We start from the raw sequence: 27663 nt of genomic DNA on the forward strand, positions 1-27663 counted from the left end.
TATTACCTTTATTCTTTATATTCCAGGCAACTTATGTAGTTAACTCACCACATCATACTCTTAACTAAAATTCTGAGCTTACCAAGGGTACTTATTTGTTAAGAAATGTTATCACACCCTACGTTTTTCAAAACCTTGCTGTTCAGTGGGGTCCAACTTGAAGTTGGAACAACTAAGTCCTGTGTCTGATCTCTGAAGTCTAAGCAATCTTTTTACACAATTACAGACAGGTGCCACTGTACCAGTGGGCTTTGGGTACAATGCCATCTATGTTTAAGTGTTCACAATTTTCATTCAAGACAGCTGTGTCTACACAATGCCAAATAACCAGTTTGATGGAATTAACTGGATTTTTTTTTTGGTGTTGACAGACTAGGTGTAGATTCAGGAAGACTCCACATTGCAATTTATTTGTAGTGTTGTCACTTCAAAAGGGCATTTTCAGTTCCTGAGCCCCAAGTGTGTTTTAAGCCGATTTACCCAGATCTACTCTGCTACTTGACTACTGCCGGAAAACAGCCACACCCCGCTAACTGGAGCTCCCCAACCTCCTCCTTCCCTCCTTCCCTCGCCCCTCCCCCGCAAATATTTCCTTTTAAAAATACTCTGCTGAATTTGAGATAAACAACAGACATGACATTTACTTTATTCAGAGTGAAAGATCTTTGGCAAACGCACAAACATCTAAACTGCCACAGATGCTTTTCTTAGCAAAGGGTATGAAGATCTGTATGTGTAAATGAGGTCCTACTTTGGCAAGAATGTTATAGATCCAGGCCTGACAATCTGATTTCTCTTCATCTGGTGACAGTTAACATTGACTATGTCATTCCTTCTCTACTTTCTTTCGAGAGAGCAAAGCTCTAGGGTGGCTTTTTGCATCTATTGACATTTTCAAACTTGCATCATTCTAAAGCAGAAAAAAGCCTCTCTCATATACTTTGTTTAAGGTGACTTATAAACGTTCATAATCCAAACTGCTTAGCAGAGGAATGTTACTTATCAAATAGGGGGTGCTCTGTACGTACAGAGTCTTTCTGTGTGAACAATTAAAGACCTAATCATTTTAATAGGCCACCTTATGAAAAAAATTGCCAAGTTATTTACAAATATTTCAGGATTGAAGATGTTCATGAATATGCAATCATTTTGCACGCCCAAGAAATCTATAGCTCCCATAATGATGTAACCAGCATTAACAAAGTAAGCCGAGCCAAAATGTTTCCCCAGAATATTTAGCAGAATGCACAGTTCAAGAAAAATTTCCCAAATTATCTGATCACTTCCCTTAAAATGTTTAGAAGTAAGCAAAGTCTACAATAATGATCAAGCGGCAAAGAAAAGACCTTAAGTTGAGAGAAGGACTAACGTGGACAAAATTGGAGCATCTCTAAAAGATTAACCCAAGAATAAACTCATCTTTAGACAAGAGGCAGCATACATAAGATGGGTCACAACCTAGCGCCACAAACACTCCAGCCTACAGACTGCAGGCAACACTTTTCTCCTGTTTATTTTGAAATGGAAGACACAGTGCTGTTTCCAAGAGTAGAGTGGCGTGGGGTTAATAGTATAATAGGCTGAGGGCGATATTTATTCCATAGTGATAGTTTAGAACTGGAGATTCCCAATAAACTTATGGTGCCATGATTAAGCACGAGGACTCTAGTTCAAAATAAGAAAAAACACATCAGCTTTAGAGGTGTTTTACTCTGCAAGGCACATACCACGGTGTTTTAAAGGGCATAGCCCAGCTCAAGTCACTAAAAAAAGGCTTTCAGGTTAACAATTTATTATTTTTTCCTGCAAAGTGCTCAACTGTGCTATCCAAGCTAACGCCACACATGCCCAGAGATCAGCTGCTCTGCTCCCTCCACGGCTAGATGCAGCAAAAGCCAGCAGAGCTCAGTATGATAATCGTACATGGAAATCACCGACTCACTAGCCTCCAATTTGATTCTTTATCCAGAGAAGTCTAATCATACTCCTCTGGGTTTCCAGGCACCACCAGTAACATCATAGAACTACCAGACAGGCAGACACACACACACACACACACACACACACACACACACACACACACACACACACACACACACACACACACACACACACACACACACACACGCTTTAGTGACCACCATCAGCAGCCCAGATAACACATTATTTGTCTTTCAATCAAGATAAATGAAACTGAGGGGTCGGTAAATCTTTTTTTCCTCAATATTAAGATGAATATAAGGCTACAGCTAATTAGAAGCCCTAATAGTTTTCCTCTTATATCGTTTTTCTATTAAATTTCTCTCAACATGCGCCAGATAATTATAAAATTAACTAGCAGAAGGCCAAGCAATCAGGACAGCATCATAGACCTGATCTGTTCAATTTCTATCCAGAGAGATCCTGTGTTATAAGAAGATATCCATCTGTAAAATGTTATTTCCACCTATACATCTGAGTTTCAATAACAAACGTAGCAACTATTAGTAGCACTAACTACGGACCAGGCACCTTCTGTGCCCTTTACATGTATTAACATGTACTCATTCCTCCCCACAGCCCTAAGAGATAGGTACTATTTTCATACTCATCTTATAGTTGGGAACACAAGCTCAGAAAGATTAACTGAAGCCTGGAGTATGGCAGTGGAAGCTGGCCACAGAGACAAGGCAAAGAGTGCTCCGACTGGGAGAGAACAGCTGTTGTCTGGGTCACAGTGAACGGGAAACCACTGGAAGAGGCATTTACTGAGCACCTAGGACTTAGCCAGATATTAGGGAGATGGTGTCTGCCCAAGGGCAACATTTGTTATAATGAACATAAGAAAGGAAGAGCAAGAACCGTGTGTAATGACCCAGTGAGGACGAGTGCCAACCAAGGGATGGATTTGATGCCTTAGGTGAATATAAATGTTGCTGACACAGGGGTGATGGGGGAGAAACATAAAGAAAAGCAAAAGATGAGCTGGAATCAAAGTAGAGGCGTTTTCACTGACTACAGGTTAGAGGTTGGATTATTATGCTATCGTGAAATGGTCTAACGACAGAGCCGATACAAATGTGAAGAGAGACCTTACTGATTGCCGGGGACTGTGCTCAATGCTTTTCATACACTTACCTTCACAAGAACTAGGTAAAGAGGATGTCATCGTCTTCATGTTACATGTAAGGAGACTGAGGCAACTTGTCTGAAGTGACACAATTACTAAGTGGCAGAGCTGAGATTTGAATCCTGGTGTATTAAGCTCAAAGCCTGTGCTCCCATGCACTGGGACACACTGCCTTCATTCTCAGAGCACAGTTTCAAGGAGAAGCAAGGAATTAGAGTATCTCGGTTAATCTGGTAAAATGTGACTGTGGAATTTTGTGCCGATATTTTTACATATAGAGCTTTCAGACACCAAAGGTTTAAATTAGGCAAAAATGGGATAAGTACTATTCCCACGAAATCACGCCATTATAAAATATTTGATATAGTCAGTTGAGGATCCAGAAAACTGGGCTGTTGTTATTAAATAGTATCATTTATACTTTGTTCCAAGATTTTAGCCTTTTGTGGTTGGAATTAAATTTGGCGTTTAAGAGGTCTTTTATTTTGGTCAATCCACAACAGAACATCCTCATGTACTACTTCTGATGAAGCCTGAAATTAGTCTCTGGTTTGTTCTCATCAAAAGCAGAGCATTAGAAGAGGGTGAACGTCTACTGAGAAGAAAGTAAGAAGGTGAGAGATTCCAAGGAGGAAAAAAAGAGCTGGTCAATGTTGACCTCAAATGCAAAACTGCAGGAAATAAAGGAAAATGTATGTGAACATGAAGAAAAGTTGCTTCTACAGCCTAAATGTCCATCGACAGAAGAATGGATGAAGAAGATATGTTCTATCTATCTATCTATCTATCTATTTATCCACACACAATGGAGTACCACTCAGCCATAAAAAGAATGAAATTTTGCCATTTGCAGCAACATGGATGGACCTAGAGATTATCATACTAAGTAAGTCAGAAAGAGAAAGACAAATACCATACGATATCACTTATATGTGGAATCTAAAATATGATACAAATGAACTTATTTCCAAAACAGAAACAGACTCACAGACATAGAAAACAAAGGTATGGTTACCAAACGGGGAAAGGGGTGGGGGAGAGATAAATTAGGACTTTGGGATTAGCAGATACAAGCTACTATATATAAAACAGATAAACAACAAGGTCCTACTGTATAGCACAGGGAACTATATTCAATATCCTGTAATAAACCATAATGGAAAAGAATGAGAAAAAGAATGAATATATATATATATATATAAAAGAATATATATATATATATATCTGAATCACTTTGCTGTACACCAGACACTAACACAACACTGCAAATCACCTATGCTTCAAGTAAAAAAAAAAAAAGAAATGTTGCTTCCCAAATCTGTGGTTATGTCTCTGTTGTATTTACATCCTCAGAGCCATTAGAGGGAAATCACCCATGCCAAAGTTGCTTTCTCTTAATCTTAAGGAACAAGAGATTAAATAAACAAAAAGGGGAAAACTTAGCAATTTTTGGTTTGAAATTTGAAAGAAAAAATCAGCACCCAAGCATCCCTGAAATCCACCACAGGGAGGCGCTGCAGAGGGCCCAGCCCAGTACACGGCTTGGTGGTAGGGTCTTGAGCCTGCAACGCAGTCAAACTGTGCAGTTGTTACTCTTATCTGCCACCATTGATGGAATGCTTCCTGTGTATCAGCCATCCAGAGGCAGTGGAGTAAGTGCCAAAAGCCAGAGCCAGTCTGCCCGGTGGTGTGACTTCACCTCTCTGTGATTCCCCTTCCTCGTCTCTAAACGGAAATCATAAGCACCTAACTCACAGAGTGTTATGCACAGTAAGCTAGATAACATAAGGGCTTACAAGAGTGCTTGGCATTTAGTAAATGCACAAAGCTATGATTGACTGTTAGGTGCTAATCGCTTTACATGCACGATCCTATGATCTAGGGGCTGTCATGACCCCTATTTTATGGATGTGGAAAACGTGGCGAAGACAACCGAAGAACTTGGCCGAGGTCTACTGTCATCATGAAGCGGCGGGGCCGGGCTGACTCCACAGCGGGCTTCTTCCACCTTACATGACCTCTCTAGATCTTAAATGGAACATACAGGGTTAGAGAGGGCAGAGAACCACAGAATACATTTTAAAGAAGCTCTCCAACCACAACAAAAAAGGGCTGAAACGAATCGCTTTGGCTTTAAGGGTAAACTTCGGTTACCTGGAAAATTCACACTGATATTCTGGTCACCGTGATGATGCCAGGTGAATAAAGTGTCATAGGATTTACCTTCCTGCCAAGATGCTTAGCTGTGGGGTTGATTGGCTTAAGGACTGTTTAGGAAAATACCACTGCTTGCTTGTCACTCTGGCGGGCTGTGGGTACATATAAAATTACCATTAAGATTCTGGAGGGCCTTCAGTCACTTAGGCCAGTCTCCATAAAGTTCATTTAACCCTTAGCAGTTCCTTCAACCCTATTCCAAATCCCAACCAAATCTATCTGAGGGACGGGAGAACCTATAAAGCACAGTACTTGGGTCCAGGCAGTCGTGCTCAGACCTCTCTCCAACCCCACGCCCCGCAACTGGGCTGTTACCAGGGACTGCTAACCACCCCTGTAGTGGGCAGACCTCAATATTCGGAACTCAGTCCCCTTCTTATCTGCCCCCTCGGCCTCTCTCTGTGCTTGGCCATACCTGTGTCACCTTAGGAAGATAAAGCAAACAGGAAATAAAAGAAGATTATCAAGATTTTTAGTTCCTGACTTAGGACACAACCAATAGATTTTTGTCTAAATCAGACTCTTAGGATGCAAGGAGTGTTGTGGAGATGGGAACATTTTATTTCCTGCCATTAAAAGAAATCTCTTTTCATTTATGACACAATGAAGTCAATAAAGAAAGGGCTTCATTATAGTCAAAAGACCAATGAATCTCCTTTGGAGATAATCTCTGTATAAATAAAATATGCCAACAAGGTTGGTTTAATCCCAAGGGTTTTAAACTGCATGTTTAAAACCCCTTTATGTGCTGGCACCCTGCTGAAGCCAGTGACCTTCAAATTATTAAGATGTATTTTAACTGCGGGAAAGGCATGAATCATTTCTGGATTTCTAAGCTACTGGTTAGCAGCAACATTTTGTTTTGTAATGCTCTTATTAGAAAGTTAGATTTTCTAATATCCAGAAAAAAAGCATTTATAAGGACATTTGTGTTTGACAACATGCACATTTGGAAAAGCCCTTTCAACAGGCTCTATGAATGGGCTAATTTCACGACCTGAGTTCTGGCTTTAAAAAGCTATATGTAACAAAAATCTAAAAGAATAAGTGGCATAATACGGTGAATATAATTTGTAGATGACATATTGTATGTAAAGCTTCATTCATAACCTCAGCAAAAATCTTATTCAAGCTTATTGTTTCAAAAGAATATCCCAAAGTGGGAAACACTAGATCTTGTAAAATACTTGTAGATGCTAAGAATAATATGGACCTTAAAGGACAGAAATCTGTGACTACTTCAATATCTTAGAAGACAGAATGCTAGAAGGGGGCTGATAGCTAGGTTACTACGTTCAATTACTCTTTATCCTCCCACAGTAACCATGGGAGACCAGTAAGCATGGAACATTTGATTTTGAAAACCCATTAGTGAAAAATATTTTCACTAGTATATTAGTGAAAGCCTGAAGTCTCTCCTTTCATTCTCCTAAAGAAGTCACAATTTAACTCAACTGGAAGAAAATGCCCCGCTTTTCTCATGCATCATACATGGAGCAGGTACCACAATTTAAACACTTCCTAATAAAAGAATTGATGTCACCTCTCTAGTGACTGGAACTTAACCTCAAAAGCACCTCTTTCCTGTTGGATAATAATACTTTTGCGTGTGGAGTTCCTTCTCATGTGGCGGGGTTACTAACCTTAGCCACCACACTGGCTTTACAATCTCCACATTTTACAGAGATGTAGGTGAGACCAGGAAAAAAAAATGTCTTAATTCTCACACCACTGTCTTTGCCAGTTAAACCAGAGCACCCTGAAGATTCGAAATTCCTAAGTTTCAGTTAGAGTTAGCAAAACTGATAACTCAAAATTCCTCAAAAATTCCTATAGACTGCCGTCTCCAAGAGATGAGTATCGAAAGGTTAGCAAAGCTTTCCTTAACGTTCCGTTTATTTTATAATACTTTTTAAAAGTCAGTGTAACTCATTGACTTCACTTGTGCTTTGGGATTTCAAGACCAGGGCTGTTTATTTGTGAATTTAAACCTCAGCAGAATCATTCAAAAGTTGGTGATTTAGTGTCTAAATTTATTCAACATTCAACATGTTTGTGAGTTGCTCCTCAAGGCATTTAAATCACACAGACCTACTTTTGCATAGGGAATGGAGATATTGGTGGTGGGGTGGGGGGAGGAGTCTTTTTCTTAGGAAAGAAGAGACTAAATGACTAGGAAACAAAGGTAAGAGGAGAGATTTTATTTTTGCTATGGAGGAAACTTCAACAGAAGAATGATGAAACCCTCTCATGGAGGATGAAAGAGGATTTAATGGAAAAACAAGTGGTCAGTGCTAGTGAAAGAAGAAGAAAATGATAAAGAACAACAACTCAGAAACAATTTCAGACAACAGTCACATGTATTTGAAAATGTCTTGATTTAATGAAGCAAAATCCAAATGAGAAGCCTGAGGTCTTGAGATATCAGGACTGTCAGAGCAGCACGCCAAGAGGTGGCAGAGACATTCCTAAGCATCTGGACTTTGAAGTCACACAAAGATTCCAATGCTAGCTCCACCATTTGTCCACGTAACCTCAGGGAAATTAAATGACGTCTCTGAGCCTCAGTTTCTTCATCTGTGAAATGGGGATACTGATTGCACCTGTTTCCCTAAGCTTGTAGTGAAAAATGAAGCACGTAGTTTAAATCAATAAATGCTCAGTAAGTATTAGATGACGATGATGATGTTTTCTGAAAAAGGTTAAGTGTAAAATAAGTTCTAGGATCAGAGTATATTACACATTTTACAATGATGACCTAGGAACTCTATTTTGCAACAGTTCAGTACCTGAATTTTCAGTCTCACCCTGTTGCCCACATTTTAAATCTATATAATGGTTCAGTTTACTGGTCGTTGTCTGGAAATATCTTTTTTAAAAAATCAGTCATAGCAAATGAGGGGTTCAAGTGATAAGCTGATACATCTAGGGCTCAGTAGTCTTTCTTATTACGTTTTGAACAAAGATAAAATATAAGTGAGATCCAGTGGGCAGAATAAGTATTCCATGTAAGCTCTATAAATATCCTACTATTTTTAAGACACAAGAACAATTCGATAATTCTTAAGGTAAATCATTTTAAATGATCCCAAGGAGGTCTCCAAGAAAGAAAAATTGTGCTGAGACCTTTAATAGAGTGAAAAAAAACGTGTGATTTCAAAAAAAATCGGGTTTTCCTTATATTGGTTTTTCCTATGCAAGACATAGTTGCACTGTAATAACTGGAAGAAACCTTAAGAATAAATACAATCATGGATTGTTAAAGTAAAATTACAAACTACTTTACAAATTTAACTATTAAATAGGGCTATGTACTTTTGTTTAAGAAAAATAAGAGATTGTGATCAAGTTGAAAGATTTTTAAAGGAAGGTCATATAGGGTAACTTCTTCCCAGTTAAGGGTGAAATAAGTTTTCTGTCGAGGCATGCCCCTAGTGAAGGCTGTTGCTGGCTATAAAAACCTGAGAGAACAGTGAAAGAGCAGTCTCACTTTTGGTTTCGGCAGGTAAGTCCTTTCACGCCACACTGCATTACAGCATCTAAAGTAATTCATTTTCACAAACGTGTTACAACTCATCAAGGATGCACCTACTTAATGCCAAGGGAGACCCAACTGGATACAATGGATTTCTCAGTCAATGGTGAATCTGAAGACATTTTTCCTTCCATGTACTTCTACCGCCAGTGAGTAAGAATCAGGAGAAACTCACGTGGAAAGAAATGTCTTTGGGCTGTGAGTATTTAATAACTTGGTGATTAAACAGCCTGCTGGGAAATGAAGCAGAGAACATTCAAAAGCATTTCTGGTCCAAGACAGCTACTCAGAGGCGTGGCAAGGCAGGCATGACTGATGGCATTTTCTGAGGATTCTGGGGAACTGAAGTCCTCAAGTCCAAGCCCAAGAGCATGGCGAGGTCGGCTGCACCCAGTAGATGTGGATCAGTGTTTGGGACAGTCTCAACCTGGGGACCGTGCAAATGCTTGCTCTCCATGGCTGCCGGGTTGAGCGATATCATGATTTGGGAAGGAAAGCTTCCACAGCTGACACTTCTGGCTTCCTTTAAGCTTTCCAAAGTGTTTTGACACATACCATCTTATTTGATCTTTTTTTAAAATTTAATTAATTAATTTACTTTTGGCTGCTCTGGGTCTTCATTGCTGCATGCAGGCTTCTCACTGCGGTGTTTCTCTTGTTGCGGAGCATGGGCTCTAGGCGCGCGGGCTTCAGCAGTTGTGGCACGCGGGCTCAGCAGCTGTGGCTCGCAGGCTCTAGAGCACAGGCTCAGTAGTTGTGGTGCACGGGCTTAGTTGCTCCGCCGCCTGTGCGATCTTCTCAGACCAGGGCTCGAACCCGTGCCCCCTGCATTGGCAGACGGATTCTTAACCACTGCGCCACCAGGGAAGCCCCTTATTTGATCTTTAACACCACGTTGTTTACAAGTAGGGCAGATATCCTGCTCACTTTGCAGATTCTGGAAACTAAGGCTCAGAGAGGTCAAGGCATTGACCAAAGGTTTCATGGCGGAGGCAGGGCAAAATCCTTGGCGTTCTGATTCCCCATCCAGGGGGAAAAGAAACTAAAAACTGAAAGACAGCCCAAGAAGTATCTCAGCATTTAACCTTTGAAAATGGATTTCAATTGCCCAGCTACCCAACAGCTGTGTTTGTCAGCTGAATCAATTCAGAGGAGAGAGTCTCCCAGGCATTTTCCAGAGGGCAACAGATACTCTAGGTGATGCAAGAGGAAAATGATTATGCACAGCTGCTGTGCAAGTCTGGCAGATTCAACAAAACTTATTCCCTGAGGATGGCGGGCTGATTCCTGTCTGCCACCTCTCAAAGGCAAGAGTGCAATCTCCTCCAGCAACAATAAAGGTCAAGGGTCAGTAGAGAAGAATGAACGTAACACAAAACCTATCCCATCTGTATGGGAATCATTCAGCAGCCACAAAATGATCCAGTAGGGTACTCACCCAGACACTTTTCTGCTATCGCTCTCTTTTCTGTGTGGCAGGCTTTAGTGAGAGAAGCTGACCAGAAGGGAGAGAACATGGCCAATTCCAGCAATATCTAATGACTTAACACATAGAGACATAATGGGCCAAGGAAGTCCCCAACCATAACTACACCGAGAGAAGATGAGGAAACAACAGCAGCATTCCTTCTGGGCACTCAGAGAAGGGCTGCACCTCTGAGCTTCACAGCTATGATCTTTTAAGAACCCTAAGGAAGATTTGCTGGTATTTATCATTCATTCATTCATTCATTCATTCATTCAGAGAGTCTGAGAATGCCTACTACATGCCAGTATCAGTCTAGCACTAAGGAGACGTCCACCTGCCTTTAGGAAGCTCTCATTGTACTGGGGGTTAGACCATAAACAAACAAGTAAAATACATGGTATATTAGATGATGAAGAAAACCATTCTGGAGAATGAGGCAGACAAGTGGGCTGCGCGGGTATGTGGGAGGTGGCACTTAATAAAAGCAGTGCCTCTGCTTACAAAAGAATAATATCAAGAGGATGAATGTATAAGATATCTGAAGAGAAGTATTTACAGGTACAGAAAGCAAGCCAGAGGAAGAGAGTTCACTCCTGGCAAAATGGAAGGGGACGCAAAATAAAAATAGTGGGAGACATCTTCAAATCCCTCGTGCCACCTATCACAGCAAACCCGCTGCTGAACTTCTAACGCCTACGGCATTTGTCAGGAATTACTAGTGTCCTCCACCAATCCCTATATCCCTAACAGTAGCTGCGTGTTTCCTGTTTGTACCAAGGACAAATGAAACAGACACCAGATCAAGAACATCTCCCTAGATCTCCACACAAACAGCCTAAGAACCCAAACTTCCGACACTGAGGTAATCAGTATTTTCAGAGTAAGGAATCTTAGTAGAAATCTTAAAAAAAAAACACCCCAAAAAACACCCAGTATTTCAAATTGTGATTCTTTTTAAAAAAAGCAAGCACAAATTACCTATCAGGACGAAATTTAGTCCAAGTCGATTGCAAATACATTAAGTACGTTTCCCCCTTTTTTCTACTGTTTCTTCCCTTCCCTCTTGTGAATCTACACTATATGAACCCATAGTTATTTGTTCCCCTGAAAGATGATTTCATTACATGGCAGATATGTAAGGGAGTATAGATTTCATTAAATTACCCTTAGTTAAGGCTCTCGTAGACTGGGCAAGCTTGGGAAGGTTATAAAAATAATATTTTGTCATGGCTGTCACATAACACTGAGAACAAAAGAGGAAACAATTAGCCCGCTGGAAACAGGAGCCGTGTCTTACTTACCCGGAATAGGAATGATAGGAATACTTTCATTGGGGACCACCCGAGGTGAACTGCTATCTTCCACGTAGAAATGAGCTGTCTGAAAACATTTTCTGTACAGGAAACAGAAAAACATGCAAACAGTGAGAGAAGAGAAACACACTTTGTCTGAGTTCACCATCTCTCAATTCTTTCAGATTCTCCCAGCTTTAAATATCACCCAGCACTGAGTGCAGACCCATGGGAAAGTAACAAGATACAAGAAGGACAATATCCAGCCCATTGGAAGAACCCCAAATAGCTGAAGAATACCCATTTTCTTATTACACCACACCCATCCTCAGAGTTAAAAGGGAACAAACTTAGTAGTGAACCACTCAGAAACATGAGAAGTTGGCACAGACTGTGTGAACCTGCTGTACAAACTGCGAGTCTTAGCCCACAATATCCCCAAATTCAACCTGTTCCAGAGGAAGACTCTGCTACTCTAAAGCCCTAGCGCCAAGTTCAAAGCACACCTCAGACCCTCCCAAACGCAGTCATCAGACAGCCCAAGCACACAACAGCAGCACATTGTCAGCGCTCAGCGAAGGCCCTCGGAGCCCCAGACAGCTCTCGAAGGGGGTCAGAGGGCTTCCAGGGGGCAGGCACTCAAACTCCCAGGCCCTGGCCAGACGGCATGGGAAACAAGGAGCCGAAGGCTTCAAGCGTCAGCTGCTTGTTGGGGCTTCTGTTTTGTTTTTACCTGGACTTGAGACAAAGCAGGGAGCAAACACTGGTCATCACAGGACAGGCAGTGAAAAGAAAAGCCATCGGCAGCTCACTCAGCTTCTGTTTAGTGCTGCCGGCCGGCAGGCCCTCGGCTTTCCTGCAGCCACGTCACTGCTCATTGCGGCCCTAATGAGCTGCCCGAAGCACAGGCTGAATATTTAATGAGGCTGCTCAGCGTGAATGGCTATTGTGACCAGAGAAGGGTCCCTGTTCATCTGGCAGAGGGGCTTCACAATAGCTGGCCCCACTGCTGGGTCTTTGAGCCAAGCAGGCGGCATCCTTCTGGTGCTTGGTGTCCCTGGGACCCGTTCCACTCCTCCGGCATCTCTCCCCAAGCCCCGTTTACACCCACTGTAGCTTTGCTTTTTCGGGGGGCGTATTCCCACCACTGGAATTAAGTCAACTTTTCTTCGGAACTGTCATCCATCATCTAATCAGAAGTCCTGGGGGTGATTCTGTTGGGTGTAGCATGTTACTATGAAGCCAAAGAAAAGGGGGCTGGGGGGTGGATCTGAAAAATCACGGGACTCTAGAGAGCACAGGAGATCTTGGTGGAAGCGAGGAGGCCTCCAAGTCCTAAGGGTTATTCACCCGCAGCTCTACATGGAGCGATCAGAACCACGCACAATCAGAAACGATCGCGTGTCACACTGGGAAGTGTGTTCCTTTAAGCAGTGCCTATTTTCGGATGGAAAGCAGCTCTACCCACTGTACACCCGGGCATGGCTCTAGAAGAGGTCTGGATAGCTGCTCCCTATACCTTTAGGGGGTCCTGAACATAAATCGCTCCCACTCCGGGCACATCTCACGGGACTGCTCTCGCAGTGCTCTGAACAATGATTTTTTTCTATGAATTGCCTGGCATTTGTAGTATAAATAATAGAACACGTTTTCATCACTCACTGTCTAGCTGCCTATACCTAAATTTGGAAGGAACAGTCAGTCTGACTTACGCTACATGGACATGCAACGTACAAAGTATTTTAGGGCTGTGGTAGTAACGGAATCTTCTACTGAATGTGAAATGATGCAAATCCATGTGGAAAAGACCCATGATTTTGTTGTTTGAGGTAATAGCTTCTTTCTGTTTCTAAGCTCATCAGCAAGTTTTCTCTTCTTGGATTCTTCCCCCTACGCCCCAGCAAATTTGCACAGATTTCCAGAATATAACACTAGAGTTAAGACACAGGATACGGACTTCACAAACTAGCTAGAACCCTAACCAGCCAGCGTCACAGCTAAGGAAAATCTACTTTTGTTAGGATACTGCCCACTGAAGTACTTAGTGCTATATGACGCTGAAACAAATGGCACACAATTTACCGGCTCCGACTTTAACTAAGTGAAGAAGGAAAAAAGCGCAAAAAAGGACACCCCACAACAACAAAGAAATAACTATTCTAAGACCACAATTACTCTACCTGTTAAATTTCTAAGACATAAAGCATTAGTAAAAAGAATCAGTACCGGCCAAGGGACTGTTAACGTCAAGTGACTTGGAAAGGATAAACGACATCGTGGGTCCTTTTTCTGGCAGAAGACAGGCAGACAGTTCACCCAGACTCTCAGTTCCATGTGAGGCGAGAGGCTCCACATTCTCTTTGAGAAAAGCAGTGTGTACCGAAGCACATCACACGCTAGTGCCCCATGTGTGGCTGTTTATAATGGATTTTCCCTGGAGCAAAAGGACTCTGTGATTGCCAGAGAGGAGCACAGCACTGGGATGAAGGTCAGAAACCCGGAGACACAGCTCCCTACATCTGCACCTTGATGCAGGTCATGCGGGCTTTCCTCCCACCCATGGACTCGGGTGGGCACCCAACTACAGAACTTGGGGGCAAATGAATAAAGGTTTCAGTGGACCCACTGAACATTTATTCAGCACCCACTACACAGCAAGGAGCATGCATATAACGCATTCTTATGGCTGGAAGCCTTAAACACACCTCAAGCCTGGCTAAACACTGGAGTAATTTAGAAAGGATCGTGTGCGCACGTAATTCACAATCTCTGCAGAAAAATTAGGAAATAAATACAAATGAACAAAAAGAAAAAACAATCAGGTAAAGCTACCCTCATCCTTCTCTTAGTAATCTTCACTATTAATACTGTGGGGTACATCCTTCCACACTTTTCCTCACTTATTGACTGTTCCTTGATCATTGACAGTGAGGGGCTGGGAGCAGAACATAAACAAGACAGACGAGGTCCCTGCCCTCATGGCAGTTTATAGTCTCTTGGGGAAATCAACAACAAACAAGTAAACAAATAATTTCAAATAGTCAAGAGCTATGAAGAAAATAAAACAGGATGAGGTGGTGATAACTGATGCGGGGAGGTGAAGGAGGACCTCACCAGGAGGTGGCATGGGAGCTGAGAGCTGATTGGGGAGGACCAGTCGTAGGAGGGTATAGGGGAAGACCATTCTAGGCAGATCCAGGAGCCGGTTAAAAGAGCCTTGGGGGCCTTCCCTGGTGGCACGGTGGTTGGGAGTCCGCCTGCCGATGCAGGGGACACGAGTTCGTGCACCGGTCCGGGAAGATCCCACATGCCGCGGAGCGGCTGGGCCCTTGAGCCATGGCCGCTGAGCCTGCGCGTCCGGAGCCTGTGCTCCGCGCAACGGGAGAGGCCACAACAGTGAGAGGCCCGCGTACCGCCAGAAAAACAAAACAAAACAAAAGAGCCTTGGAACAGAGTAAGCTCATCCACTGCAGGAACTGAAAGGAAGCCAGACTTAAGAGCAGGGCAGGAAGTGGACCCAGAGAGGTGGGCAAGAGCCAGGTCATGCCAGGTCGAAGGCCACAAGCTTCACTGGCATCTGTGAGTGATGGAAAGCCAATGGAGGGCTTTAATCCGCGGACTGGAACGGTCTGACTCATCTCCTTTGAAGCGCTCACTTTGGCTGCTAGGTGGTGAACAGAGTACGGAGCAGCAAGAACGGAGCAAGGAGATGCATCAGGGGCTACTGATGTAATCTCACCCAAATACAGACAGGCAGATCAAAATGAGGTCATATCTAAATGTATCTCCTTGATAACAAGTGTGAACTGACATCTCACATTAATGTCTCTTCCACTTCATGGATGCACTACATTGTTAGATATTTCACTTATTACTTCTTGAATAACGATTGACTGGGGGTCTACTTTGGGCGAGGGACTGACTACGGTGCTCAGCTGTGGTCACCTTCTCACTACCAGTGACCACACGGAGATGAACACTCTGGGGGTACACATTCGACACTGTGAGTTTAAAATCTAAGGAAAGGGGCTGGTTCAGAGTCGTTATCACATGACATTTTATTTAACTTGCTCACCTCAGAGAAATCTCAGGAGAGGGTTTGTTTTGTTTTGTTTTGTTTTGTTTTGTTTTTTACCTCCAGCAGTATCCAGGAATAAAAATGTAAAGGCAGTGATTTTGGAGAAGAGGAAAAGAAAATGGAAGTTTTAATGTCTCTAAATGTCTCAACTGTGAAGTGTTCGAAGAGGCAGTCTTGTCTCTAATTCTGAGCTCAGGAAAATGGAGATAAAATTTCTGAAAATGTCCGACTATGTCACCGAGCATATGCCATTTCAAAGTTCTGTCTAGGTCCAGTTCACTTTCAAATAACTGACTCTAAAACCCCTCATTGAATGAAAAAGATTCTAGGATCATCAAGAGTCATTTTCTAAAATTATTTCTTCACAGTGAGCATTTGTTTATGCCAGTACCTTAAAAAGGGAAAACTATAAAGTAGATCATGTTTGGAATAAAAAAATACATTTTCAAGTTTCACTACAAATTAAAGTCCGATGGGTTCCCACCATAAATTCTGTTTTCACTGCTTGCCGCCTTCTTTCTTTCTTTCCTTTTTCTCTGCCCACCCCTATATATGTGCTTTAAGGAACTGAGAACAGATCTGTTTTTTTTTTTTATTTGACCCTGACTGGCTTAGTAATGATCCAAATTAGTTATCTTTTACTTTGCCTCATCTACCTTTGAGCATGTGTTCTCCTGACACTCTGAGTTTCCCAATTTAGGAATTTAAGTCCACCTTAGTTTTGGAGGGTCCTGACGTCAGTCAGCTACCCCCACCAACCCATGCACGCACACACGCGCACTCCACTGAACTTTCAATCACGCACTGGTTATCACCCAGAGGCACGTATCTCTTTGGTTTGGGAAGCTTTTAAAACAGAGAAAAACGGTTCCCGAGAGTCTCCAGCACTCTAGGAAAGCCCTAACAAAATAAAACAATCTTGAATGGCAGGCACCTTAAAAATGCCCAGAGAAGACTCTAGATTTTAAAGGGTCCCCTATGAGATAGGAAACAGTATTAACAATTCAAGGATGGGGACGTCCCTGGTGGTCCAGTGGTTAAGGCTCTGCGCTCCCAATGCCGGGGGATGGGTTTGATCCCTGGTCAGGGAACTAAGATCCCTCATGCCGCACGGCGCAGCCCAAAAAAAAAAAAAAAAAAAAGTTAAAAAAAATAGAATTCAAGGACGTTAACATACTCATCTCAAACACAGAAAGAAAAACTGTATTGCATGTACTTGAATAAAAACGTGAAAGGTCTTCTGCTTTGTTTCTGTTATAAGTTTCTCAGAAATAGGATGGAATTCTCCAAGTTGGAGCCAAGTGTTCTGCCACTGTATAGAACAGAAGTCTCAGCACAGAAGAAACTCAAATTCTCAAATGAAAGTTTTTCCTCCTAAAGCTACCTTTTAAGCCACGTTTGTGGCTTTATGGCTCTATTGTCTGCCAGCAAAATAAATTTTAGTTTCTATGAAGGAACTGAAGTTGTCGATACGAACTTTACTATCAAGCAGTTCATGATGTTCTGATTTCCTGAATTCCAGGCGTCCTGCCACTTGAACAAATTTGAAAACCACCGAGTTAGATGGCTTTCTAAACTCCCCCTCCCTGGCCCGTGAAGCAAGTACCGCTATAGAGTTCCATCGCACGTTCACTGAACGCTCCCAGATGGATGCAAGAAAAAGACATCCCAGTTTGCAGGAGATACTTTTCCTCCATTCAACTTGAGGGGAATCTGGGCCAGAATGAAAATGAAATGGGAGATGTGAGTCTCTGGGTCCCACTTCTCCTATGCCTCTCACAGACTAAGCATCTCTCACCTTGAATGAGAGTCTACCGTTTTTTGTTTTAAAATGCTTTTAATTATTTTTATTTATTCATTTATTTATTTTTGCTGTACGTGGGTCTCTCACTGCTGTGGCCTCTCCCGCTGCGGAGCACAGGCTCCGGACGCGCAGGCTCAGCGGCCATGGCTCACGGGCCCAGCCGCTCCACGGCACGTGGGATCCTCCCGGACCGGGGCACGAACCCGTGTCCCCCTGCATCGGCAGGCGGACTGTCAACCACTGCGCCACCAGGGAAGCCCGAGAGTCTACCGTTTAACGGTATGCATGTTTCACATGACACAGCCCCAGAACACAAGCCAAATGCTTCTGGTTTTTGACCAAAGATGGTCAACTACGTGTATCTCACAGGAAGTTCTAAGTAGCAAAATGGAAACAAGCTTTCTATATTACTCTCCCTTCCTTCATCCCTTTTTAGAAAACCAACATGGCTCATAGTTTAAGATTTCTAAGAAAGGCTTGACTAGAAGTGAAAAGGATAACGTACTAGATCCTCTCCGGTAGTCGATCAGAAGTGGATCCTGGCTAGCAGCTCCCTGGTCTCAAGACCACACCCCACTACCTGTGGTCCAGACCCATCCGGTGTCTGAAGGCCTCGTGGCAGGAATGGGCACATATGCATCAGCCTGGCTTCTAAAAACCCACAGACACTTAAAGCTTAGTCATGAACAATGGGTCTCGGACCGAAATTTCTAAAAATAACTTTGCATTCTTTCAAATAAGACATATATTTTGAAGAGAGACTTTTTCAAAAATCAAAAATTCTATTCTTGGGCTTCCCTGGTGGCGCAGTGGTTGAGAGTCCGCCTGCCGATGCAGGGGACATGGGTTTGTGCCCTGGTCCGGGAAGATCCCACATGCCACGGAGCGGCTGGGCCCGTGAGCCATGGCTGCTGAGCCTGCACGTCCGGAGCCTGCGCTCTGCAGCGGGAGAGGCCACAGCAGTGAGAGGCCTGTGTACCGAAAAAAAAAAAAAAAAAAAAAAAAAAATTCTATTCTTGAGAAAGCACAGCTCATGTCAAAGTACATCTTCTAGTCAGGTTGCAGTAGATACCAACCGAGATCAGTAAGCCATCAATGCCAATTCCCAGAGCTCCCCACCGAAACACACATGCTGCCAGCACAGGACAGTCTGGTGTGTTTAATTGGCTCTCTTGACGAATGAAATACACACACACACACACACACACACACACACACACAGCTACTCTGGCTGTGCTTTATAACTTAATAGACTCAAGTTACAGAGGCTTCCTAGTCAAACAAAATGCAGCAAACTACAAAGATAAGCAGGAACCCTCTAGACTCTCCCTTCCTTGCCTCTCATTTCTTTCCAGGAATCTGACACATCTTAAGGCAGAACACCCAGTGAGAGCAAACTTCCGCAGAAAGGCGTTCCTTTCTGCTGCTCCTGTTTTCCCAGGTACCTGCTTAGATAACCTCTGATGTGTCCTAACAATTTTCTTACTTAGACCTCTTTCTGCCCCTCGAACAGGAAGCTGGGAATAATTTAGGTGACTGATACTTTTCAAAAGCTAAGTGCCGACCTCCAGTCCAGGAAGACTGAATACTGGAAATGTGTGGAGTTCCACTCCATACGGCTCCTCCGAAGGCAGAAATCCAGACCCGCTTACAGGAGAGGGGGTTTCGGAGGTCTCTAGAAATCTGGGTCAAAATGGGCATCCCTTTGGCAAGCTTGAGATGTCACCCTGTTGTCATCCAGGGTCCTCGGCTTATAGTAACACTGCCCTTAGCATCAGCATGACTGATGGGGCTGGGGCGAGAGCGGGATCACAACACGATTTCTAGACTCCTGTGAAAAACCCGGGATTACAAAATAACCAAATACTGATATATAGGGATTAGGAACCAAGTCACTGTCTTCAAATGGAGCTCAATGCTTTTATAATCACATCGGAGTGACAAGGAGTTTGTCAGTGGCGTGCAGCTCAAAATGCTAATTGCAGGCTAGAACGGGCCATTGGCTGAGCTGCTGTTGAATATTAATTAAGTAATCGTAACTGATTTGTATACTGCCCTAATCTAAATTTACGGCGGCACGCCCGCTAATAATCCCGTTCATTCTCACGCTGTTGAGTACAGAAATCATGTTAGTATTTACTTTTGTAAATGGAGCTCTTGTAGTAAACCGTGTATGAATAAGAGCCATTTATAAATATAAAGTGGTAACACGTTCGCATGCCTTCCGGGAAGATGACTGAGGGCTGTGTTAAAAAGACATGGATTGATATATTAGGGCAAAATGTTTCAAGAAATGGAAGTGACAAAGACAACAATAGAAGGAAAAGTCTGTGGGCGTTGATGGGCTTTTCCTCAAAGAGGAGGGTCTGCTAGAAATAATGCGGGGGTCCTGCTTAGAAAAGAGCCCAGTGTAAGTTCTGAGCTGAGGTGTTTCACATGCAACCACTCACTTGCGGTTCAGTTTCCTTTACTGCATGTTAAATGACTCTGTTTGTCAAACTCAGTTTATACTTGGAGTATCTTTTCAGGAGGGGATCTTCCAGAAAAAAAGAATTGAGGGCTGTGTTTCTCATTTGCATATTCTGCAAACCGTCAAAGAGACACGGGATCTGACAAATACCAACGTCCTTGTGGGGATAACCTAATGGCATAATCCACATCGGGGCTAGCCTGGAAATCCTGGGACAGATGGTTGCCATAACCTGGATCAGTGGGGCTTGTCAGGTGTGAGGAGATGATGGGAGGAAGGGGAAGAGAAAAGCGAACAAAATTATGTTGAAGCTGAGTGTGGGGGGGGAGGGGGTGACAGAGCAAAGAGATATTAAATGAGTAGAAAGTGTTTTGAAATATTTTGGATCTCACGTGGGCAGGAGAGATGTGCTGTGCAAGTCTCGTTACAGCTGGAAGTGACAAAAATCTGATTTCTGCAGTGAGAATTTTATTGGAGGATACAGACTGCCTGCAATTAACATCTTAGGAAGGTGGGAGAAAATTAACAAACTATATCCACATCAGTGGTCTCAAGGCAACATACCTCCTAGCTAGATATTAAGTCTGCCAAGAAACCCTTGCAGACACCCTGAAGTACTGGTAACGCTTTCCAGGAGATAAGAGAGGAAAAGGTCACTTCATAAACCACATTTTGACAAGACTGAGAACCTGAACAGGGCAGTTTGTACGTTCCAGCTGGTTTTAAGGAAGTGAGCTCTGGGCAGTCCTTGCCAACACTCCCAGCTGTTACCCTGAAAGAAGGCTTTGAAGTCATCTCCCGTTTAGTTAGGACCCTGGCCTAGAATGTTCTCCATTTCTGGACTGAGGCTTCAGGAACTCTGCACCTTATCTTGCCGCTCTTTTAGAGCCCTGACACAATTCCCCACTGACTGGGAGGGTTAACGGGGACAGGATGGGTCCAACTTATTTTGGAAATTAACATTTTATTTATTGCACATATGATTCAGTATCTGTATCATAAAATGGTCTGGTAAAAACCTTTGGCAACTACTTATTTCATTAACATACTAACTGAACTGAAGTCAGTCAGGCTTTTGCTGTAAGAGTCTTATTTTAAGGATCTAGTGAGGTATTACGTGCTTCTTCACTAAACAGCCCCAGATTGCAGTACTTTTTAAATACCTGGGACCATCTGGGAAAAAAAAAGTTGATTCAGACATCATACCATCAACCAGGTTAAATTCCAAATGATTTAAGAATTTCACATTAAAATTTGAAGCCATAAAAGTACCTTAAAAAAAGTAACCTCAGAATGGGGAAAGATTTTCTAATGATGACTCAAAACTCAGAAACCAAAGAAGAAATTTATGGATAAATCCAATTATATCAACATGAAAGAAGCAGCATAAACACAGTTAAAAGACAAACCATAAATTAGGAAAAAAAAAATCTGCAACCCATATTGCTGACAAGAGAGCTCTCTCTTAAATAGAAAATGACTGACAATGCAAAGGAAGAATGAGCAAAAGATAAAACAATTTACAGAAAAAGAAATACAAATGGCACAGACATATGAAAGATGTTTAGCCTCACTTACAATAACAGAGAACACTTTATTAAAACTACACTAAGACACCATTTTTTTTCACCTATAAGGTTAGCAAAAATGCCAAAGTTTGACAACACCCTGTGCTGGAAAAGCTGTAGGGAAATAGGCAGACTCATGCACTGCGAGTAGAAGCCCGCCTTGGTGTCTCCCCAGAGAGAGCAATGTGTCACCATCTATCAAAATTACAAATGCATGTAGCTCGTAAAACAGCCAATTTCTTGAATTTATCCTACAAATAGACTCATCCACTTGCAAAATAACATATAAAGTTATTCACCACACTATTGTTTGTCATAACAAAAGACCTGAGAACAACCAAAATGACAGCCACAGGAGACTCGTTAAACAAATCACAACACAACTATACAAAAAAATATCGTGCTTCTGTAAAAAAAGAATGAGAAAACTATATACGCATAGAGAAAAATCACGTTACGTGAAAAAAGAAGGTTTATGACAGTGTATGCAGTATTCGCCTCTGTAAAAGGAGATAAGGGGATATAGGTTCAAACACACACACACACACACACACACACACACACACACACACACACACACACACACACACACACACACACACACACAGAGCAACCTTTAAGAATAGACAATTACCTAGTAGTAGTGGTTACCTGTTCATGATGGGGTAGGAAGCAGGGTTTGGTGGGTGGGTGATGGCATGGAGACCTCGGAGTCTATATAATTTTACACTTTTTGACTTTTGACCCATGTCAAGTATTACCTATTCAAAATCCTAAAACACTGAAAAATTTACAACTTTTTTGGAAAAGTAAATACTTGGGTCTGATTTTTATTGTTTTTTCTTCCCCCTTCTGGGGAGATAATCAGCGATCCCTTCTTACAGGCTTGGTCCTGCTTGGTGATTCTGTCCACCCTTGGACTGCACTGACCCTCCCTCACTCCTGACGTGGGAGAGGAGTGGTTAAGGCCAGTGAGGTTAGACAAAGGGGCCAAGAGGAGCAGGGCCCCCCTGTCCCCTGGAAGGCTTCCTATAGAGCAGCAAAGGACGCAACTGGGTCACGGGACTCCACAAAAGCTCCTGGGGATAGAGTAGGGGGAGGGGAGGGGAAAGTGGGCTGGCTGGAGGTCTTCAGGACACAGAACCCTCAGGAGGAGTGAGGAATGGCAGGCTCCGGAGGGAGAGAGTATGGCAGGGTAGCCAGCAGAGAAGAGCGGAGACTTGAGAATACGTCTTTACCAGGCCCATATCTTCACCATGGAGAAGTCAGCACAGCACGTGGGGCAGTGAGGAGAGGCGGCATCACTAAGGACTCAGACCACAGGGGTGGCAGTCCCCACTCGGCCACCTGAGGAGGGTGGCCCCGACAAGTAACTTCTCAGAGCCCCGGTTCCCTCATCTTCTAATGGGGTAATAAATTTCAAGCACTAAGCATTTTACACCTATTACCTCATTTACTCTTCACAGCCCTGCGACAAGGAACGATTACTAGACCCATTTTCTAGATGAGTCAGTTGAGGCTCAGAGGGCTTCGGGAAGTAACTCAAGGTCACAGAGCCAGGAGGAGGTAGAGCTGCAGTGAGAGCTCACAACTCCCTGAGCCAAGGTCTGTCTTAGTTCCTAATTCTATAAAAAAAAAGTAAAGTCAAAGACATGATTCACAAGTAGGTGAATTCTATAAATACTTGTAGTTTCCCAAGACAGTTCTCAACTTCTAGACCTACATAAAACTGTGCTTCCCCCAAGCTTCTGGCACTCAGAAGCACAGAAGATACCAGAGGGACCGCAGTGCTTTATAACAAAACATAGCCTCTCAGGATCTAAAATATATCTCTAACGAGCACACTCCCACATTTGGGGCCAAGTACAAAAATTAGACTTAGTAACAGTCTAACAGTCCACTTGGCTACGGCACCATTTCTGGAAAGGACTTAGAAATTGGAAGAGCATTTATCTTTGTGCCATCCACGAGGTAATGCTGGCTTTTAAAAGTGTTACAGTCAAAACCACATTATATTTATAATGAACTGGGCATAAAAGGTAGGCATTTAATTGATGTTCAAGGCCTCCCTCTTAAGATTAGATCTTTGAATCGAAAGCTTGTACAGAGGGGTTTCTCTTTCAGCTTTTACCCTTGGAGTGTTGAAAATGTGATTCAAAATTGAAGACTTCAATAAGTAAACAGAGATCATAGAAAGAATAATTACATTACCAGAGTCAGCAGTTACTGCCTTTCTCTAAAAGGCCAAAATTGCACCGTTGACCTTAAAAGAAGATGGATCATAGAATTTCTCATTAATCTTCCATAATTCTTATACTATACCATCTTAGGACAGGTATACGTCTCATAGGTATCCCTGATTATAGTGGGTGGATATCTACAATTTCATCTAATAATCTGATTTACCCACAACCAATGGAGACAAATAATTCCATGTAAAAATTCTAATGTAAATTCAATAATTTGGTTCATTGAAAGTAATAAAGGACTACTCACAACAAAATATTAACTAGTGAATTATCCTAATTGGCCATTTAATATTAAAGTATTAATTACCATATTAAGCAGTTTGCCTAGATAAGCCTTACAAAAGTATTATCAAGGGCTCATGTGTGGTGATTAAAATTACATAATCCCGAATTCTAAAGGTTTATTATAAATCTTGCCAGGACAACAATTTTTTCAAGTATTCAAGCTATCTAGAACTTTTATTTATTTTTTTAAATTTTAGCCTTCTTATGGAAAAACACACGATGTAGCCCCATTTACTTGTGCTTCCCTTCCTAGTCGTCTTCTTTAACTCTTCTACAAATTTAGGTTTCTACAAGGTATTTTTCACTTATAAGGCTAAACGCATGCATAAACTGTTTTGTTTTAAAACTCTCAAACATGCAAACATCTGAAATTTCAGAAAGAAAATGGATGCAACAGACATACAGACACGTAAACACAGAACGCACCCCCATCCTAGAAACAGAAAACATCCCCCCAAGTGGCAAAATCAAGCAAAGCAAGCACGCATAGGACATAAATTTAGTTGCTACCAGCCACCTGCAAGCTGCACTGGCATTTGCAAGTCATACTGTTGGGAGCTGGGGTAGAACAGGTGAGTTTCAGCACCGTGCTGTCTAGCGGGCTTTAATCCCCATGGCCACAGAACAAAAATCCGGCAAACCAGTCCCGGCCAAAGAGACCCCCCTCCCCCACCTTAAGCTTGACTGCCCCTCACCTGCTCCCCTTCTCTCCTCTCTCCCCAGAAGAAGGCACTTCATGGAAACGTCTGGGAAAGCCCTTGGACTTTATTTTGTTACACCCTCTAAACGGACAAAAAACAAAAGAGAACAGGTGTAGCAGACAATACTTTCAAATGGCCACCAAGAGTTCCACCGATTCCCCCCTCCCACCTGTCACAGACAAACCCCACCATCAGGCCTCACTGGGGGCATGTTCCATAGGGAAAGGTTACACACAATGATATCTGGGCTTGCTAAGGTCTTTTATGCTGAGATAAGAAATGGGAAATGGGAACTGTGCTCTTAAAAAGCTGTCTTTAGGTATTAGAAACCTCTATCACCCCTGGTGTTAATGGAAGGTAAAGATATCACCAACCTTGGCTGCGTGAACACAGCCTGAAGGGGGCTAGTGCACCACAACTAGCCGGGAGGGAGTCCGGGAAAAAGTCTGGAGCTGCCGAAGAGGCAAGAGACCGTTGTTTCGGGGTGCGCGAGGAGAGGGGATTCAGAGCGCCGCCTAAACGAGCTCCAGAGACGGGCGCGAGCCGCGGCTATCAGCACGGACCCCAGAGACGGGCATGAGACGCTAAGGCTGCTGCCGCCGCCACCAAGAAGCCTGTGTGCGAGCACAGGTCACTATCCACACCTCCCCTCCCGGGAGCCTGTGCAGCCCGCCACAGCCAGGTTTCCGTGATTCAGGGACAACTTCCCCGGGAGAACGCACAGCGCGCTTCAGGCTGGTGAAACGTCACGTTGGCCTCTGCCGCCGCAGGCTCGCCCCACACTCCGTGCCCCTCCCTCCCCCCGGCCTGAGTGAGCCAGAGCCCCCGAATCAGCGGCTCCTTTAACCCTGTCCTGTCTGAGCGAAGAACAGACGCCCTCGGGCGACCTACACGCAGTGGCGGGGCCAGATCCAAAGCTGAGCCCCGGGAGCTGTGCGAACAAAGAAGAGAAAGGGAAATCTCTCCCAGCAGCCTCAGGAGCAGCGGATTAAATCTCCACAATCAACTTGCTGTGCCCTGCATCTGTGGAATCCATGAACAGACAACGAATCATCCCGAATTAAGAAGGTGGAGTGTGATTTTCTCTGTATAGCTTTGCTTTTACCATTTGTCCTAGGGTTCTGTCTGTCCTTTTTTTAATTTTTTTTTAAGTGTAGTTTTTTAGCACTTGTTATCACTGGTGAATTTGTTTTTTGTTTGGTTGCTCTCTTCTTTCTTTCTTTTTTATTACTTTTTAATTTCTTTGTTTTTAATAATTTTTTATGTTTCATTTTAATAACTTTATTTTTCTCTTTCTTTCTTTGTTTCTTTTTTTCTCCCTTTTCTTCTGAGCCATGTGGCTGACAGGGCCTTGGTGCTCCGGCTGGGTGTCAGGCCTGTGCCTCTGAGGTGGAAGAGCTGAGTTCAGGACACTGGTCCACCTGAGACATCCTGGCTCCACATAATATCAAACGGCAAAAGCTCTTCCAGAGATCTCCATCTCAACGCTGAGACCCAGCTCCACTCAACGACCAGCAAGCTACAGTGCTGGATACCCTACGCAAAACAACTAGCAAGACAGGAATACAACCCCACCCATTAGCAGAGAGGCTGCCTAAAATCATAATAAGGTCACAAATACCCCAAAACACACCACAGGACGTGGTCCTGCCCACCACAAAGACAAGATCCAGCCTCATCCACCAGAACACAGGCACCAGTCCCCTCCACCAGGAGGCCTACACAACCCACTGAACCAACCGTAGCCACTGGGGGCAGACACCAAAAACAACGGGAACTACGAATCTGCATCCTGTGAAAAGGAGACCCTAAACACAGTAAGTTAAGCAAAATGAGAAGACACAGAAACACACAGCAGATGAAGGAGCAAGGTAAAAACTCACCAGACCAAACAAATGAAGAGGAACTAGGCAGTCTACCTGAAAAAGAATTCAGAGTAATGATAGTAAAGGTGATCCAAAATCTTGGAAATAGAATGGAGAAAATACAACAAACGTTTAACGAGGACGTAGAAGAACTAGAGAGCAAACTAACAATGATGAACAACACAATAAATGAAATTAAAAATTCTCTGGAAGGGACCAATAGAAGAATAACTGAGGCAGAAGAATGGATAAATGACCTGCAAGATAAAATAGTGCAAATAACTACTGCAGAGCAGAATAAAGAAAAAAGAATGAAAAGAATTAAGGACAGTCTCAGAGACCTCTGGTACAACATAAAACTCATCAACATTCAAATTATAGGGGTCCCAGAAGAAGAAGAGAAACAGAAAGGGACTGAGAAAATATTTGAAGAGATTATAGTTGAAAACTTCCCTAACATGGGAAAGGAAAGAGCCACCCAAGTCCAGGAGGCACAGAGAGTCCCATACAGGATAAATCCAAGGAGAAACGTGCCAAGACACATATTAATCAAACTATCAAAAATTAAATACAAACAAAAATATTAAAAGCAGCAAGGGAAAAACAACAAATAACACACAAGGGAATCCCCATAAGGTTAACAGCTGATTTTTCAGCAGAAACTCAGCAAGCCAGAAGGGAGTGGCAGGACATATTTAATGTGATGAAAGGGAAAAACCTACAACCAAGATTACTCTACCCAGCAAGGATCTCATTCAGATTTGACGGAGAAATTAAAACCTTTACCGACAAGCAAAAGCTAAGAGAATTCAGCACCACCTAACCAGCTTTATAACAAATGCTAAAGGAACCTCTCTAGGCAGGAAACACAAGAGAAGGAAAAGACCTACAATAACAAACCCCAAACAATTAAGAAAATGGTAATAGGAAGATACATATTGATAACTACCTTAAATGTAAATGGATTAAATGTTCCAACCAAAAGACACAGACTGGCTGAACGGATACAAAACAAGACCCGT

General features: G+C 42.9%; 1 protein-coding gene across 2 annotated transcripts in view; it reads right to left on the reverse strand.

Moving 5' to 3' along the window:
* Positions 1 to 27663, reverse strand: part of PTPRG (protein tyrosine phosphatase receptor type G) — a 736510-nt gene that overhangs the window by 47830 nt on the left and 661017 nt on the right. The window contains exons 14-15 of one of the 2 annotated variants that reach the window (XM_082848956.1): positions 24771 to 24857; positions 11631 to 11722 (exon numbers count right to left, since the gene is read on the reverse strand). In XM_082848956.1, the coding sequence (XP_082705082.1) occupies positions 11631 to 11722; positions 24771 to 24857 (179 nt within the window). The remainder of the gene's footprint in view (positions 1 to 11630; positions 11723 to 24770; positions 24858 to 27663) is intronic. The other variant, XM_082848957.1, reaches the window with a different exon arrangement.

The sequence above is a fragment of the Leucopleurus acutus genome (genome assembly GCF_964270905.1).
Source record: "Leucopleurus acutus genome assembly, chromosome: 10".
Lineage (NCBI taxonomy): Eukaryota > Metazoa > Chordata > Mammalia > Artiodactyla > Delphinidae > Leucopleurus > Leucopleurus acutus.